The sequence below is a fragment of the Phalangium opilio genome, unplaced genomic scaffold, assembly GCF_054372755.1.
Source record: "Phalangium opilio isolate 3A_F unplaced genomic scaffold, DU_Popi_V2 ptg000009l_1, whole genome shotgun sequence".
NCBI lineage: Eukaryota > Metazoa > Arthropoda > Arachnida > Opiliones > Phalangiidae > Phalangium > Phalangium opilio.
In genome coordinates, this window is record NW_028324146.1 from 338,471 (window position 1) to 353,205 (window position 14,735).

The window sequence follows — 14,735 nt, forward strand, 5'->3', positions numbered from 1 at the left end:
TACACATTCTTTATATCATTTTAGATGGAAGTTCTTATTACACGCGAGCGACGCCGCGGGTAACGGCTAGTTCTTGATAACACAAGAACGGTTGGCCCTCTAGTAGCGGTTTCTGAATTTTCCCTCCAAAACGTGAGACGCTCGCGGTGGTAGACGGCCGAACTAGATTCAAGGAGCCGCGTCCGAGTTCCGCCGCTTTAGGTTGAGGGGAAGGGGGTAGGAAATGCTTTTGGAACTCGACCATTTTTTTCTCTCTAGTGTAGGCGCGTGGGAAGCGGTGGCATAAAATCCTGAAATTTGTTCACTAGTGCCAGGATCTACTATCAAGCTAGAGCCCTTCACTTCTAGTCTCATCTCACTTCTGGTGGAACCTTTATTCCTTAAGAGTTATTCTAGCGCGCCAGGAGCCATGCACATATAAACAAGCCGCACTCTACTCATAAATCCTACCAGGAAATGGCAACTCTATTAGGAAAGGAGCTTTTATATCACCCCTCTATAGTTCCAACTAGATATGGCTAGCAACCCGTGAAAGAACAACGTTCATAGAACAGATGGTTTTCCAAGTCCCTGTTAATCGAACAAGAAGTTTGCCATAATAATCACGTTTAAAAGTGATTCTTGCCGAAATGGTAAGTCTACTAGGAAGCAAAGTTTACTGTCTCGACTTCTTATAATCAAGGCAAAAGCTGATAAAAGACGCGATCACTAAAGAAATAAAGCGTTGTTAAATCACCAGCATCATATCCAATTAACATCAGTGAACGTTGCGCTCAAAAAAGTGGCATTTTTCTTTATTCCTAGAACCTGAGACATTTAAACACTGATGGACTGGAGTCGAGATAGGGCGCGTGGTTCTTTTTAGGGATGCACCGATATGGGTACAGCCGATATATCGGAAATTCGTAGCCGATATATCGGCCGATATTATCGGCCCATAAAAAAGTAATATTTCTCCATGAATATCGTTTCCAAGAGCAGAATCACCATTTACGTTTTTCCTTTGTTTTATTAGAGACATGTTTCACATCTCTTTCGTTTAATGTGGTACCACTACATATTTTAGCCTGCCCTTAACCCCCTTCCTTAAAAAGTGGTGTGGTCTAAGTTATATCCTTGCTCGGTTTGTTCAACAAGAAGTAGCGTTATAAGCAAAATTTTGGACCACAAGTGAAAAGTTCAAAGTGTACATTAGTGACACGTACCATATATCTTGCCAAGTTTTTCCCGGAAATATCGGTTTACATGAGGCCGATATTGACCGATACCGATATGAAAATTATAGGCCGATATATCGGCCGATATACTGATAACCGATATATCGGTGCATCCCTAGTTCTTTTAGGGCAGCGTCTCTATCGCGCCACTACAAGACTAATATTTTCGATTCAAACCATTGCAATAACATGATCTAAGAGTTGAAAAGTTTCGGGACTCTTTCGCAGGGCGACGATAGGCGATGCCATTAGAAGAACAGGGATTTTAGCTTATCATTCCAGTTCATCTGTTTTAATACCTCTTTATTTCATAAACCTTAACTATGTTGACTTTATTTTAGCGTTCAATTAGTTCAATATATTTTGAATTGCGTATCTCAATCATCTAATTCGTTGAAGAATAACTCCCTCTTTCTGAAAACCATTTTTTCCAACATCCATGACCGTATGAAGAAAGAGCTTAGCGTCGGAGGGGTCACAATTTATGTCGTCTGATATAAAAGCATCCCCTTCCGCCGAAAAACAGGCAGCTAGCAACGTCAGGCTGATCCGATAGTCTTTCTTTTCTCCCCAAGGCTCACCCGCCCGCGTTATTAAACACAAAGCTCCTTAGATCACCACCAACACTGCCGCCGCCCATGGCCATGCCCTGCCGTTCTGAACCAACCACGCCGGAACTGCCAGCTACGACGGATACATTAATTTCGAAAAAAAAACCTCCATAGACACACCAGGACAAACAAGACGGCCCAAGGGCTCGTAATAGTAGCCACATCGTACGAGTGAATAGCCCCTCTATACCTACCCTAATGAGTGGATAACCCCTCTATACCTTACCCTAATGAGGGAATAACGCTATCTTTTACAATGCTTAAATGATTTACCGTGCATAAAATCAGAGTGAATAGCCCCTCGATGCCCTACCCTAAACAGTGATAAAAACTTCTGCCCGGTCGGTAAAAATTTATTTAATATGCTTTTGCCTCTCCAACAGCGAAGTTATATCTCCTGGCCTCGGATAGGATCATGACTCCTAGTTGAAGAGATAGAGGGAGAGAAGGGGACGGTGCCTGTGACAAACCTCTCTCTCCGAGTATAGCACTTTATTCGAGACCGTTTCTTAACAAGCGATTTTGGGCGAGGCTGTATAGTACTGGGCTGGCAAGTGAAAGGTGCGCGGTTCGATTCTCCGTGGGGGAAATAAGGTTAAAAAAATAATTTCTTCCCTGCATTAAGTTTAAAACTCCACCTGTGAACTGTAACGTTAACTAAAAAGAAAAATATTTTCTCTCGACGTTCAAAAATTACGAACGATACTGCCAAAGGCAGGACTGTGGCACTACTACTACTACGAGAATGACAACAGGGCAGATCAAACTAAGAGCCTCATCGTATACTACGATGTGGCTAAAAAGGAATAACTCGAGCAACATTGATCGCAAAATTGTTTAGCACCTCACTAATTGTTTTTTTCGTAGGTTTATCGTATAAATAATGAGGAACCCAAACAAATTATTCTTGATTAATGAACTATTTATATTTGGAAAATAAGCTAGACAACGAAAACATCTTCACTTTCAAAACAAGCAATGACGTTGATACCAACAAATATTACGCATAAAGACCTCACGCACTATTCGCTTCCTATTGGCCACCGCTTTCCTTTCTTAGAGGCGGATTTTCACTGTCACAAATCGCGGGACAATCCGCGTGCCGCGCAAATTTTTACGTTTCTAGGCCGCAAGCACAAAATTAGGTTTCTATTTTACCAGTAATTTTTTGAGAAAAGAATGCTGTGGCCAATGGGGAGAGTCGTTGGCGTTATTTTGTCAGTTTGCGAGAAGTTTGATTCGACGCCATTGCTTCTATTGATAAGAAGAATTTATACTCTAAACATGTATTATCCCGAAAAATTTGTTGTAAGTTTGACTTCATCGTTATTTATATGATAAAAATAATAATAATAATCTTAGCTTTGCCTACGAAGGGATTTCCACGCTAAGCCTGTGGCTTATTTACATGTGGGTCCCTTTACAATGCATAGAGGGGTTGTGGCTAGCCCCTATGCCACAGCTATCCTACAGCGCCCTCTACTAACTATTACCGTTAACCTCTGCAAGTTTTGATGGAAAGGAGAAACCGGGTTCAACCGCGGAGGAAAACTCCTTTAACAAGCGGGGAGAGAACTTGCAAACTCTACGCAGAAGGATTTGTTCCCAGATTTTCACCCGGTGCCACAGTCCGGGATCCCACCCGGGATCCTCTTTCTGCGAGGCGAAAGCGGTAACCGCTACGCCACCCCACCAACCCAAAAATGCGATTTTTTTGCAAAGAAAATACTTTATATTGCTACTTGCTATTGGCATTTCAACATGAAAGGTAAGCCTTGGTTTCCACAGAGTTGCAAAATTTGCGTGAAAACTGTTTGCTGCCGTTTTGTGATGAATTGTTCACAAAGTTTTGCGGTAAATTACCTCCAAAAAAAACGGCGCGGCACGTGGATTTTAATGCGTTTTAGGACGCGATTTCTTTCCGTGAAATATCTTTCATTGTTAACTCTCTTCCGGGTTTTATTTCCTCGAAAGGAAGTTGCTACGCCTTCCTTTTTCAGATAAAATAACTCCTGCGTTATCCTTCTTCAGAAATAAATCATAAATCTCGTCAAGGGGAAACCGACCCACTATTTTTAAGGCACCTAATCATCGGCTAAACTTCAAAAATAACGATACGCCACCCACCGGAAATGACGACGGCTCCTTGTCAAATTCCTTCCATTTTTAACAATCCGGGTTACATCGTTAGCTCGCGAGGGATTCCGCAAGGGATTTACATTTTATTACTATTATCAGGAGTTCATAATAACCCCCCTTCGGGGGGGGAAGTATGAAACTGGCTATAGAGCTAATGGTAAGCCTGTTAATGGACATACAACCTTACAGTATATCGTAGTTAAAAAAAATAAAACTTCCGTTGGCTGGGATCTCCGTCGAAAAGAAAAATGGCGATATGGTGGGCGTAGAAACACGTTGCAATTCTTATATTAAAGATACTGGGAATAAATTTGTAGAGATGGGCCGATACCAGTTTAAACCGATACCGATATGATCCGATACTTGGGAAACCGATACGTACCGATACCGATATTTTACCCGATCCTTCGATTAAACCGATATCAAACCGATACCGATATGGTATCGGTATCGGCCCATCTCTATAGATGATTCTCGATCCAATTTCGGTACTTGAAACTATAAAACTGGCTTATCATACGAAAAACCCATTTTAGACACTAGTTACGTTATCCAAAAATAGATGAAAAACTGTGCTGTCTCAGAGTTTAGGTCTTATGGCGCCATCTACTCTCAACATAAGTATTTATTTTCTTCAAAAAATATCGGGTACAAATATCGGTTCATTTTTAACCGATACCGATATATCGGTTAAAGCCAAATATCGGTACCGATACCGATATGGTATCGGTATCGGCCCACCTCTACAAATTTGTCCAAACCGGTTCAATTTAACCACGGAATTCTCACTCACACATATCACAACAACACATCATTGACGATCGTTTAAATGTTTTGTAGAAAACTAGAAACCCCGACTAAAAGCCAACTTCTTAGCCAAAGCTTAATTTACACCGTTCCGACAGAAGCAGACGTGAGCCATTTTCGCTCTCAAAATCACAAGATAAAAATAGTGCTAAACCGGATGTGTGTAAGTTAATGCGCGTGGACGCTTAAAAATGGGGTAACTATTTCTTTGGGAGTTAAGCGGTGTATGAATCCGCTGAGCTTTACGGCGAAACTTTGTTGTTACGGGCTTTTTAACCAGTTTCGTACTTCGGGTTATTATGAACTCCTGCTATTATTAGAAATGGGCTCGTGAAATCCTTTTGAAACATAACATTGGAGCCTTTTTTCTGGGACCATCTTGAGAGATTTTAGTCTATCCATAAACCTTTATATCCATGATTGACCCGTAAATGCATGATTTACCAAATGGGGTATTCTTTAATACCTGCACAACTAGCCAATAACGCGTCTAATTTGAGTAAAGCTAGATTCCCACTCGACGGAAAACACGACGGAAACCCGGCAGAAAGGGGTTCGACCGAAAAATCTTTACGCCGAGCCCGACGGAATTACCGTTCTGCCGGGCGTAAGTTGTGTTCTATTTTTTTGGTCGTGTTCGGCGTTACGCCGGTGTCTCAGCCAATGAAATTATCCCAATGACTACGTCATAAATTTCAAGAGCGCACGCATACGCGAGATAGATTGATAGCCACCATTTTTTTTGTGGTTGACCAAGGCTTATCGGAAAGTGCGAAATAGATGTTGTGGAAACCACTCAAATCTATCACGTGACCCAATAATATCTACCGCCAAACTCTAAATTCAGTCGTAGTGTGAACGGGCTACCGCCGGATTCCGGCGTCAGTTAAAATTTCTTCCGCCGGCTGCGTGATTTCCGCCGGGTTTTTTCGGTCGAGTGGGAATCTAGCTTAAGAACCGTTTTCAGGCCGTTAAAAACCACAGTATATAGCTAAAACGCCTGAGCTGCTATAAGTTTTTTGAAATCAAAGGACGTTATAAATATTTGAAAATTAAGGTCCTTGGAACAATAAAGTTGATTTTTATAGCAGGATTTCTAGGTGTTCGAAAGGTTGAAATAGATAAACCGTATTTTAGCTTGCAAATCTGAAAATAATTCGATTTGTTAATGATTTCCCTTGATGGATCTATGAAAAGTCCATAGTATTATCTTTTTTACGATTTTACGCGCATAGTTGGCTAGCTGCCTCAGATATTATAAGAATCCCCAGGTTCTTTGGTCATTTCGTGTTCCCTTAAACGTACACGATTATGGGTTAATTTCTTAAACTCTCAAAACTTAATTATCAGATAAGAGCAGAGAGAATTTATAATAGGGAGTGGAAACTGAGGAATATTATGTAGCTCAAAAATCACGTGATCAACAAAACTGGCCAGGTCTATTTCCGGTGCTATTTTTTGTGGCCCATCCCTCTAGGGTGGGTCTAGAATGTTGCGGGAGGGTCTAGGGGAGATGGACACAACCTTTTTAGGGAAAGGGAAACATCTGACTTAAAATAACTCCAAATGGCGCCTGCAGTCGCACTCGAAATCGCCAACCCTTATTGGGTAATTGTACAACCAACAGTGATTGAGGGCAAACTTTAAAATTAAAGGAGTGTCATGTGACCGGAAATTTACCTGGCCAGTTTTAGCGTGGCTGCCTACTTGTTTGAGCTACATTGTATTTAGCACTGTCAAGGGCAAGAGCTTCCACTCCCTATTATAAATTCTCTTTGATGAGAGTGAACTCGGAAAAACCAACCGATAGATGGGTTTAAAAACCTAACCCTTACTCTCTGTTATCGACCAATCGATCACAAGGATTTACAATTTTTAACAATGTACAAATTTAATTTAATCAAAAGCCTAACTTAATTGAAGGAGTCAGATTGATCACTAAAAACGACGGTGCTCCTTGTTTTGCCCTTGCACATAACAATTAGTCTTTAAGTGTTTAAACATATAGAATAATACACATGTAATGAACACATGGAAGTTGAGTAACTTATTATACAGTATATTTTCGCATATGTAACTTATAAGCACAAAGTATGATATGCACTTAATGAAATACGTTTATGGAAGTGTTTCCGAGTAAAACATGATCTCGTAACTATTTATTTTACAATTAAACCTAGCGTTTTACAATTAAAATGACGCCTACAGAGTTAGGAATTGAAATAGCTATAAACCCCAAGTATTAATATAGCTTTAAAGTTTCCCGAAACTCTCCCATCCCGATTTGAAAAAAAACCTTTGACTATTTAGGTAAACTTGTGGTTAAACCAGAAGTGAGATGAGACTGCAGAAGTACTGAGCTAACCAAATTCTTCACTCGGCGAAGGTGAATATACTTGATAAGACACCAACGGTTGGCCCTCTAGTAGCGGTTTCTGAATTTTCCCTCTCCAATAGGTGAGACGCTCGCGGCGGTAGACGGCCGAACTAGATTCAAGGAGCCGCGTCCGTGTTCGGCCGCTTTAGGTTGAGGGGAAGGGGGTAGGAAATGTTTTTGGAACTCGACCAATTTTTCTCTCTCTAGTGTAGGCGCAGGGATGGAAGCGGTGGCATAAAATCCTCAAATTTGTTCACTAGTGCCAGGATCTACTATCAATGCTAGAGCCCTTCACTTCTAGTCTCATCTCACTTCTGGTTAAACTAATACAAACTACTTTCTTACACTTCAATGAACAGTTACCAATGGCTAAAAAAATAATATAACTTAGTTGAAAAAATAAATATCAATCTTTTTAAGCTATTGAAAACCCTCAAAAGGTGGCGCAATCACTGAATAATTATGAAAATGCTGCTGATCTTAATTTTTCCAAGCGATTCTGCATAACCCAAGTCTGGGTTAAAAGCACACTCCTTCGCTAACTACCCTAATATACTTAAAGGTTCCTAGAATGAAAGGAAGGCTTACCTGATAAGGCGTTAACTGGAATGACTTGAGTGGCGTCGGTGATCCAGGCATTGACGGTGACGAAGTCCTTCATGAATCCGGGAATGTGGCATCTCAAAACGGCAGTGTTGCCAGCGATCACAAACTCGTCGTAAACGTCCACCGCGTAACTTTGAACATTCACTGGAAATATAACAAAAAGTATTTTTCATAAGCCAACAATATTAAAGTGTTAGTGACATAATTTTCGTCACCCACAAACTTAAAATGCTAAAAAAATCCTTGAAAAATCTATTTTATTATGATATGTTTACTTTTGTATTTGGTTTCGTAGAAATTTGTAAAATTGCAATCAAAGTTTAGTGTTTGGAAAAGGCCTAGTTAAAATTTTGTTTCGCTTGATGACGTAGTAAGGAGAAACTTTCACTCTAGATGTCGCTCACGTGACGCCTATAAGTGTCTCAGCGCCGCGTTAAGCCTATTTTATTCAGATTCGCGCGGCATTAGTAGACTCGGGAGTCTCGGGCGCGCGCGCTTGGCTTTTCCGCGAGATGCCGTGAGTGACGTAGCAAGGAGAAAACCCGCCAAAAATCTTCTCCGCAAATTTGCTTTTGCCCCCCAAATTTCAAGTTTTCAAAGTGTTTTTTCTGTGTTTTCCTTCATATTTAAATATTAATCAAGCATATTTTTGGAATCAGAAGAGTTTAAACTCTCAAAAAAGTAAGGTTTTCTTTAGATTTGAGATCATTTTTAAATCACGTCGCTATTCCTTTAAATTGGATAGATTAAATTATACGAATTTTATTTCTTATACCTTTATCTACATGGAAAAAGAAAGGTATCAAAAGAATATAAAAATTCAAATTACGCATCTTATCTGCCAGCTTTTTCTATGCATATGCTCAAAATCTCCCTATCTGTGTAGTCTTTGAGCGGATTGGAAACCTAACAAATCTAATTATAAAAGTTGGTTTCGTATAAGATTTTCTAATGTTTGAAAGTATCTACGCAATCCATTAGTTGTTTTAAGACCCCTCTTTAAAGAATTATAAATTAAAAATGGTGGAATTGAAAGTGGTTATCTACGAAGTGGTATAAAATTTTTTAAAAAATAACAAACATTTTACGTTAAAATCTATTTCTATTATCAATTGTTTACAAGAGTTATGTTTTCCTTCAAGGTTTTTAAAATTATAATAGATAACATTTATAAATTATCTCCTTCTTTTCGCAATTATTGCAATTCTTACAACATTATTTACCAGAAATATGTTTTCACCGCTTGCTAGTGATGCGCGTAGTATTGGAAAACTATACTATACTACTACTTTCTGTAATTGAAATCAAGAACGTAAGAAAGGATGCCCTACATCATCACCTTATCATTTTGGGAAGCCTGGAGTTATTAGTCTGGTCTTAGAAAGAGGCTTGAAAAACCTAGACAAGGCCTACAAGACTTAGAGTAAAACCAGAAGTGAGATGAGACTAGAAGTGAAGGGCTCTAGCATTGATAGTAGATCCTGGCACTAGAGAACAAATTTGAGGATTTTATGCCACCGCTTCCATCGCTGCGCCTACACTAGAGAGAAAACAATTGGTCGAGTTCCAAAAACATTTCCTACCCCCTTCCCCTCAACCTAAAGCCGAGGAACACGGACGCGGCTCCTTGAATCTAGTTCGGCCCCCGTCTACCACCGCGAGCGTCTCACGTTTTGGAGGGGAAATTCAGAAACCGCTACCAGAGGGCCAACCGTTCTTGTGTTATCAAGAATATTCACTTTCGCCGATTGAAGAATTTGGTTAGCTCAGTACTTCTGGTCTCATCTCACTTCTGGTAAAACGCACTCTGCGTAATGTCAGATAGAAAAACAATCTAAATGTTTGATGCGATGCTCGTGGTCATCTATAATAGATTTCCCCGTAAAAGGATACAAAATAAGATAACGCTTCCATTTCTATATATCTTTAACCCAAACAAATTCAGTGTTTCTTCTCCAAAGATTATTTTTATCTTAAAGTAACTGATAGTACCCTTGACCGCGTCCATTTTTTCGACACCGAAGTAAAGTAAGGAGCTTTTAAAAGATCCAACTAAATGACTCGTCTAGATGAATCAAAAGGTTAAATCAACTTAAGGCTCTTTCAGACGATCCAACTTTTTGACTCAGCTTGATGGGTGAAAAAGTTGTATCAACTTGCCCAACTTTAGAAGTGAAAATTGAAATAAATCCTTCCTATTCACACGACTAAACTTTTACCGCCAAATGGAACTTTTTAAGCGCCACCTACCTTGGCACTTACGAAATAACTCGCGAAAAAGGCTTTTTTTTGTAATTCATTTTGATTGGCTGAAGAAATGAAATTAAAAAGTTGAGTCGGCAAAAATTGGATCACTGATCGAATTTTTCCTAGCCAACTTTTTAGGGGACTCAACTCAACCAGCGTCTATTCTCTCTGTTATTTCTATGTGCCTTTAACAATACCTTTCATTTAAATGAGGTCAAACATGAGTTATTCGAGTATTTAATTATATTTGAAATTAGCGCGACTTAATTCGGTGACCAATAGAAGTGAAATGTTTTCCGGCCAAGAATCGAGTGGCTACGTGTTAGAAAAATCTCCAAAGCGAAAAGTAACGCTATATCTCGTACTTGTAGGTATAGCAATGCTATTGAATGGGCAAACGATGTGGGTTGGCTTCAGCTTGGCTAAAGATAGTTGGTGTTCATTGGCGAGACGAGAGATAAAAGCTGCACCAAATGGATTCCGAATGGCTCTTCTTCAGTTTTCCAAATCTAGGCAACGATCTGCTCATTACCTGCTTTTCTTACGCCATGCAAATACTTTTAAAGCTCTTTCTTCCAATCTTCTCTTTGCACGAAAAACTTTGAGAACCGCACCCGAAATAAACCAGTCCGAGAAGATAATACATTACAAAAGTGCTGTGTTTATCTCGAATATTAGAAGTTAGATAATTTTAATTATCACTCACCATTAATAGGAGATAAATATTAAAGCGTGATATGTATTTCCAGAAGTGAGATGAGACTAGAAGTACTGAGCTAACCAAATTCTTCACTCGGCGAAAGTGAATATTCTTGATAACACAAGAACGGTTGGCCCTCTGGTAGCGGTTTCTGAATTTTCCCCTCTCCAATAGGTGAGACGCTCGTGGCGGTAGACGGCCGAACTAGATTCAAGGAGCCGCGTCCGTGTTCGGCCGCTTTAGGTTGAGGGGAAGGGAGTAGGAAATGTTTTTGGAACTCGACCAATTTTTTCCCTCTAGTGTAGGCGCAGGGATGGAAGCGGTGGCATAAAATCCTCAAATTTGTCCACTAGTGCCAGGATCTACTATCAATGCTAGAACTCTTTACTTCTAGTCTCATCTCACTTCTGGTATTTCCCATTATTGGCGAATTTCTAAATGGGCCATTACTTTTCATAGGAGTTTTTTTTAGTAAAATTGGAGAAATGGGCAACTCTAGAATCATAATATGTTACTCCCTGCATTTAAAACTTCACCAATGGTAGCATGAAACAAGGATAACTTTCATTGAGAATAAACCAGATGGTCAGCGGAAACCATGTTTTACTCATAAATCCAACTTCTTTTTTACTTGCTAGAGCATTTATATGATAATATAATAAATACATTATTCAAAAGTACGATTATGTTTGCTTACAATATTATTTAATAACCATTTATAACCTTTTTATTGCACAACCAAAATAGAAATAGGAGAAAGTGTGGCAGGCAATGGGAGTGTCGTAGTGCCCACTACGAAGTTCATCACGACAAACCTTGTTGCCTCTCTAAATTCTTTCAAAGAAAACCAATCAGCCCTCGAGTTTTATATTACATTGTAATTTTATTTTCGATGAAAGTATCCAAGTCGGCTTTTGAGGCATTGCAATTAACATAAGTTTATCTATATATCTATATAAAAATCAAAGTCCTGACTGACTGACAGACTGACTGACTGATAATCAACGCCCAGCCCAAACCGCTTGCCCTAGAAGGCTGAAAATTTGCAGGAACCTTACTCATAAGTAGTAGGCGCGTACTAAGAAAGATTTCCCCCAATCCGTCGCCATCTTAATAAATGGCGCGCGCCCAGAAATGTAAAAAATCCCTATGCAACATAGTCCGCGCGTTTCAACCGATTTCAAAAATATTAAGTACACTGGTTTCCTTTAACCTATAGATGGGCTGAATGGTCTTTTGGGTTCGATTTGTTGCCATCTTTTTAAATGGCTGCCAAAAACTTAAAAACCCTTTATGGAATAATGTCCGCGTGAAAAGTAATAAAAAATCCACCCACAGACGGGCTGACGGGCAACGCCGAGTGCCTTCGCTCCTAGGGTGCTACAAAAATATTAGTCATGAGTAATCTACCCATTCTTTATATCATTTTGATGGAAGTTCTTATTACACGCGAGCGACGCCGCCAGTAACAGCTAGTAAGATATGTACCGTAAGTATGGCACTTCGCAATGCTAGACACTTACTGACAGGTAGTTTGAGAACGACAAGCTAGAATTGACTACACGCGTTTTGCAGGTCATAGTTCAATTTAGTCTGTACTAAGCCTTTGACAGCGCTTCACTAGGCGTCGCTTCACTAGAATCTATGACGTTTCATCTACGTCTCTTTATAACAAGCTCTCAGTAACCAAAGACAAACTTATGGGAAATTTCTTTTGAACTTATAAGGCAGTTTGAATATTCTTGTTCTAGTTGGTCATAGACTTCCTATAGGGCATGCAATGTAGTTCGGTTTGCTCTTGCACTCGCGGAAATATTCATACGCAACTATTGTCTTATTACACCACCGGGAGTCCATTAGTAAATATATTTTTACTTGACTCAGAGGCAACATGAATCGCATGCTGATGTTACTGTCTCATATTCTGATATTTGTCTCTAAAGGCTCTTTCAGACGATCCAACTTGTTGACTCATCTTGATGGGTCAACTCGAGTTGAATCAACTAGTTGGATCGTGTGAATAAACGCTGGATGAGTTGAGTCACCCAAAAAGTTGGTTAGGAAAAATTGGATCAGTGATCCAATTTTTGCTGACTCAACCTTTTAATTTCATTTCTTCAGCCAATCAAAATGAATTACAATAAAAAGCCTTTTTCGCGGGTTATTTCGTAAGTGCCAAGGTAGATGGCGCTTATAAGTTCCATTTGGCCGTAAAAGTTTAGTCGTGTGAAAAGGAAGGATTTATTTCACTTTTTCCTTCAAAAGTTGGGCTAGTTGATAAAACTTTTTGGCCCATCGAGTTGAGTCAAAAAGTTGGATCGTCTGAAAGAGCCTTAATAGGGGTGTTCAAGTCTGTAATGAAAACCGGTTCTAGAAATCTTTTATTTTTGTTTTCGGAATGATTAGGGCATCGCCAATCTTGTTGCTCTTTGAATGAGAATCTGGCGAGGTTGAGGTAAAAAGACAGATCTAAAGAAACTCTGAAGGAAGAAGAAAGAAGAGGCCGTAATGATCTGGCGGGCGTGCGCTCTTCACATTCCGTTCGGATTTCTGCTCGATTTATCTCCCATGATGACGATGCCTTTATATATCACAATGCATTCAGTTCCAGGCTCAAAACGAACGTGAATGAAAGATCCTCAACCATTAGAGATATAACCGTGCGTATTAAAGACAACATGCCCCATAAACTATTCATTGGCATATTTTCAGAAAAATCGAGTAAAATTTAACACATTACGATTAATGAAAATTATCTTCAGGTCAACCTTTATTTAGATTGAATTGAAGTAGGCTATCAATACAGGCTCCGTAAAAAATCGGTATACAATTTAGAACACATTCTCAATTACTTCTAACTTTATACGTAAACTTCTGCTAGATCAAGAAGTTATATCAGTATCTCAGAGAGAAGGTATAAGATGCCTTTGTATTCGGCGGGCGCCATAGTCCCAGTCCCCCTTTCAAAATACAAGGGGGGACGTAAAAGGAGGCGCCGGGCGCCATAGTCCCAGTCCCCCTTTCAAAATACAAGGGGGGACGTAAAAGGAGGCGCCGGGCGCCATAGTCCCAGTCCCCCTTTCAAAATACAAGGGGGGACGTAAAAGGAGGCGCCGGGCGCCATAGTCCCAGTCCCCCTTTCAAAATACAAGGGGGGACGTAAAAGGAGGCGCCGGGCGCCATAGTCCCAGTCCCCCTTTCAAAATACAAGGGGGGACGTAAAAGGAGGCGCCGGGCGCCATAGTCCCAGTCCCCCTTTCAAAATACAAGGGGGGACGTAAAAGGAGGCGCCGGGCGCCATAGTCCCAGTCCCCCTTTCAAAATACAAGGGGGGACGTAAAAGGAGGCGCCGGGCGCCATAGTCCCAGTCCCCCTTTCAAAATACAAGGGGGGACGTAAAAGGAGGCGCCGGGCGCCATAGTCCCAGTCCCCCTTTCAAAATACAAGGGGGGACGTAAAAGGAGGCGCCGGGCGCCATAGTCCCAGTCCCCCTTTCAAAATACAAGGGGGGACGTAAAAGGAGGCGCCGGGCGCCATAGTCCCAGTCCCCCTTTCAAAATACAAGGGGGGACGTAAAAGGAGGCGCCGGGCGCCATAGTCCCAGTCCCCCTTTCAAAATACAAGGGGGGACGTAAAAGGAGGCGCCGGGCGCCATAGTCCCAGTCCCCCTTTCAAAATACAAGGGGGGACGTAAAAGGAGGCGCCGGGCGCCATAGTCCCAGTCCCCCTTTCAAAATACAAGGGGGGACGTAAAAGGAGGCGCCGGGCTATTTCGCTGCCTCTCCTCAGTCGGAAAATATGACTGTAATTTTCGTCACTCGCGTCGTCGCGCTGACGTGAGTTTTCAAGAACCAATGAGATGCTGGTTGTAATTTAGAGGGGGCGGGGATTGACTCCGGACAGGCTACGTTTGGACTGGAGATAAAGCTGGAAATCTGGCGAAGTTATACCTTCTCTCTGAGATACTAGATATAACTTCTTGGCTAGATAAAGGATCATTAACACTCTTAGATTGGAGACTATTGAAATTG

At 40.7% G+C, this 14,735-nt stretch overlaps 1 protein-coding gene across 3 annotated transcripts in view; it reads right to left on the reverse strand.

Annotated features, from left to right (window-relative positions):
- LOC149712167 (cell adhesion molecule Dscam1-like) overlaps positions 1 to 14,735 on the reverse strand; it is a 128,454-nt gene that overhangs the window by 59,270 nt on the left and 54,449 nt on the right. For 2 of the 3 annotated variants that reach the window (XR_016370253.1, XM_089844902.1), the window contains exon 3: positions 7,740 to 7,901. Coding sequence is in view for 1 of the 3 variants with exons in the window: in XM_089844902.1 (XP_089701028.1) it covers positions 7,740 to 7,901 (162 nt within the window). In the remaining 2 variants the exon portion in view is untranslated. The remainder of the gene's footprint in view (positions 1 to 7,739; positions 7,902 to 14,735) is intronic. The other variant, XR_016370254.1, reaches the window with a different exon arrangement.